Source organism: Cibotium barometz, chromosome 66 (genome assembly GCF_041138505.1).
Source record: "Cibotium barometz isolate CiBa-2024 chromosome 66, ASM4113850v1, whole genome shotgun sequence".
In the NCBI taxonomy this organism is placed as follows: domain Eukaryota; kingdom Viridiplantae; phylum Streptophyta; class Polypodiopsida; order Cyatheales; family Cibotiaceae; genus Cibotium; species Cibotium barometz.
This window is the reverse complement of record NC_141111.1, coordinates 1,964,171-1,967,983: the sequence shown is the minus strand read 5'-3', so window position 1 is coordinate 1,967,983 and position 3,813 is coordinate 1,964,171. Positions and strand designations below refer to the sequence as shown.

At 47.6% G+C, this 3,813-nt stretch overlaps 1 protein-coding gene across 1 annotated transcript; it reads left to right on the top strand.

Annotated features, from left to right (window-relative positions):
* Positions 1 to 2,054: 2,054 nt before the first annotated feature.
* On the top strand, positions 2,055 to 3,305 carry LOC147602666 (uncharacterized). Its single transcript, XM_086797544.1, has 2 exons — positions 2,055 to 2,707; positions 2,837 to 3,305. Exons 1-2 carry the CDS (start codon positions 2,227 to 2,229, stop codon positions 3,286 to 3,288), a joined length of 933 nt encoding a protein of 310 aa, XP_086653670.1. The 5' UTR covers positions 2,055 to 2,226; the 3' UTR covers positions 3,289 to 3,305.
* Positions 3,306 to 3,813: the final 508 nt, after the last annotated feature.

The following is a 3,813-nucleotide window of genomic DNA, read 5'->3' as shown; positions in this document are numbered from 1 at the left end:
GAAGATATGGTCCTAAGGTTACATACTGTGCGCCACGAATCCTCTATTGAGGACAGAATTTTGTCTCACACAACCCATCCATCAGGTTTCCCTGAAGTTTTTTCGCCATATCATCAAATCAAAGCATAGATTGTCTACAGGGCAGACTTCTCAAAACAAGTGGTATGATTAAGAATGCAAAAAATCCAACCACCAAGGGTAGCAAGACTGCCAAGAGAGCACGATAATGGTTTCTCTGGTGCAAAAAGAGGTTATTCTTTAGGAAGCAGGTAGGGCACATAATCAGCCTTCTCATGAACAATGAATCTAATGCGCGTGCATCTCTCTACTACCAGCAAAAATCCCCAAGTATGGAGCCAATATGTACAAGCATTCCTGGAGGTTCCCAACCAGCCCACATTGCATCGGCCACAAACCCCTGCCACCAGACATGGATTAAACCGTAGTAGGTTCAATTTACTGGCGCATGCATCAAGGATGCCAAAAAATGTTGCCTTAATTGGAATCAGACCTTCGTGTTGCATCTGGTGAAACAATTCAAATGCTTTCCTTGCCTGGCCTTGCTGGGCAAACACAGCAATAATGGTGTTCCATGTGACCATACTTGCATTCTGTTAAATGTGTACCAAGCATGCTCTGCTTGGCCGTACATGTTCACAAGGACAGTTCCAACTGAAACATCTTGTTCAAACCCATTATTAGAATGCTTACATGTATCCATTTACCCTCTTCAAGTGCATCTTGGCTTGAAAATGCATGAAGGATGCTCATGATGTTGGAGTATGGTTTACACCATACTAACCACATGTACAACATGCACCGGACACTTGTCCGTTACAGCATAACAACCTTGTAACTACCTCTTCCCTCTATTTAACTAAAGGTCGACCCGTTGTAAACAGTAGTCGTACATACATCAATATACAATACTTGGTATTTGCACCAATCTTCTTCCTTTGTTCTTTATTTGTCTCTATTTCTGCACACGCAGCTTTCATGGAGACCTTAGCCTCAACCCCAAATTTTTACATGTATCATCGCTTTCCCTGGGAGCCTGTGGGAGCCTTCTTGCTTTCGCTTCAACTCCTCGCCGGTGTCCACATCTTGCAGGCGAGTCTGGTCTCTGTGCCCTCCTTGCCGCCAACTCAGCCGCATCTACAGCACCAGCTGTGGTGCTGGCTTGCTCACGCCGGTCCTGTTTTCCTCTGCTGGCTCAGCCCAATAAAGACTTTGCTTCAACAGCCCCCTCAAACGATGGGGGGCTCCTATGTGCGTCTACTATTACCCATCTCGCTTACACCTGCTCCAAAGAGCTGAGACCTCACACGCCATCCATGGCCTCTCTACGGGCAGTTTCCAGCCCCAGCCCCAGCCCTAGCCCTAATGCTGGCTCTGTTCTTGCTGTCGGCCCTGATGAATCAGCTCCCCCTGCAGCGCTAGATGGCATCCCTCCAACCACGGGATGTTTTTCAAACATGGCCCCACTGCGGCTCACTTTGCAACAGCTGCCCAGCGGCTCTTCTGCAATAGTCGAACTCTTCTCCTCCTTTTTCAATGGGGGGAATGATTGCATAAGCTGCACGCCCCTCTGAGGGACACTCAACAACAATCACCCTAGCGGGCCTCATATCTATAGAGCCCTCTCCTTAGAGGCACAGACAGGAGAGGCTGCCGCCCAGCCCTCTGTTGCGTATGCAACAATCATGCATGCATTGCAAAAGAACATGCCCATGGCGGCTCACTGAAGACTCCACAGTCGCGTCTCTTCTTTACAGCAGAATTTTCACAGCCTCTTCCGACTCATGATGAGGATCTATTGGTTTTATCGGACCAGGCCTTCATAGCCCTGAGGCACTCGTACGTTCTTTGTGCCCCCATCCTCCCATTTGCAAGGGGGGGCCAGTTTCTTGAACCAGCCCGAACAACGCTCAATTCAGGGCCTTTAACTCTTGAAACATTGGCTCCCTCAATCGATGGGGGGCCCACACCCTCACTCCGATTCATGGCACTCGCCCATGCCAACGGACTCACTGGTTATCAAGCTAACATGGCACTTCATCTTGGCCACATGTCTCTGCAACTGTTGCATCAAACTTGCAGCAGGCCTTTGCAGACTCTTCAGTTTATCAAGCTGTCTATGGATCAAGAATCCAAGGGGCTCCTGAACCCCTTGAGTCTCCGTGTCAAGGAGATCAAGTCCAAAGCTGCTTCTGGTTTACCCCACAGATGGGTCACTCTGTTGCTGCATATGATGTTCTTGTTGTTCTAACCCATCCAACATCTGTTGCTGTAGTCAACTTCAACCCCGATCCATCATACCGGGTATCTTGGCCTTACTTGAACTGCATCTCAGGTGAAGATTTTTCACTACTCTGTCTGTGTGCATCTCAGGTCTTTACTGTTATGCTGGACATTTGGTCTCTAGTAAGGGGGACCCTAACAAATCCAGCCAGCCCAACATGTTCCATCCACATCCGAGCTACTGCAATCGACTCCACTCACCCTCAGTTCTTCAGCAAAGCGGGGGAATTAATCCTCTGTGGTGAGCTATCTTACTTTGTTTCTTGTTTTGGGTTTACCTCTTTTTTGGGTTTCCTTGTTTCCTGCACTGCAGAACCACCCTCCCCAACTCAGAGCTTCACCGATTGTGCTCCACCCAGTCATCTCCACCCCCACATACTCACCCAACCCCCACCCACACCTGAAGGTAAGCTGTGTAACCAGCTCGCATCTTTTGATGTTTATCTACTCTGGTTTTATGGGTTCTCACTTGAACCTCATTGATTCTCACATGTGTATGGTCTTTCAACGGCCAACTTCATTGACATTTCAAGAGCCGACCAGACAAGCAACGCTCGCGCTCAGCGTACTTCACAGTCTGGTTTGGTGACTCGTCCCTCCTCTCACACAAGACGGGGGGAATCATTGTTAGCCTTCAATCTTCTCCGATTTGTTCGTGACATAGCTGTCACACAACCACGCTCTCTTTCGCACGTGAAGATGAAGACGAAGCTGCTGATGACGTCTTCTCCAACATACACATCATCTCTCACTTTGGATTTACTGCCTCTTTTGATCCGGGCAAACAATGTAACATACTTGCACATTATAGCATACACTCTGCATATTCCCTCACAAAACCACTGTTCAGTTTTAGACAAGGGGAGTGTTGGAGTATGGTTTGTAAGAATTGTGCATCTCATTGTTTTGGGGCCTTACTATTTATTTGGAAATTTACTTGATTTTTCTCCTAATTATTTGTCCAGGGCCAGTCGGCCAGCCCTATAGGCAATTGGCCAATTCCGTTTTGCACTATATAACGAGTTCCCCATTATTCACTCATTCATCCACTTCCCTTGCACATAGTTCAACATTCAATTGCTGGCCATTGCCATTGCAAAGCTTTACTGCTGTCATAAAAGGTGATCTTGTCCAACTCTCTCAATCTCCTTTGCACTCTCTCATATGTTTACTGTTTATGCTTCCGCCTATGCTATCTCCTTCATGGTATCATGCGTGTAGGTCCAGGCTGCTCCAAACTCTGTAAATCTGCCTACCTTGCTGTGTGTTTTGCTTCCATCACTTCTCCAGCTGCAGATCAGTCCATACAATAGCTGAGTTTTCAGTACCTTTCTGCGTTTCTGGTCCAGCCCTCTTCTGGTTGCTGCCGGTCAGTTTTGGCGGCTGCATTTTCTCCTACAGAGGCAAGCCGGCCAGTTCACTTGGCTGCGTTTTCTTCTATAGAGGCAAAAGGTGGAATTGTGGCTGTGTTTTCTTCGCTGGCATTTGTTTTTTGGTGAGTTCTTTGCATTT

Bases quoted from the DNA above. Each gene is read 5' to 3' on its own strand.
- LOC147602666 (XM_086797544.1), top strand. From the start codon at position 2,227: ATGGGTCACTCTGTTGCTGCATATGATGTTCTTGTTGTTCTAACCCAT. The intron at 2,708-2,836 runs GTAAGCTGTGTA...ACATTTCAAGAG, and splicing joins ACCCCCACCCACACCTGAAG to CCGACCAGACAAGCAACGCT.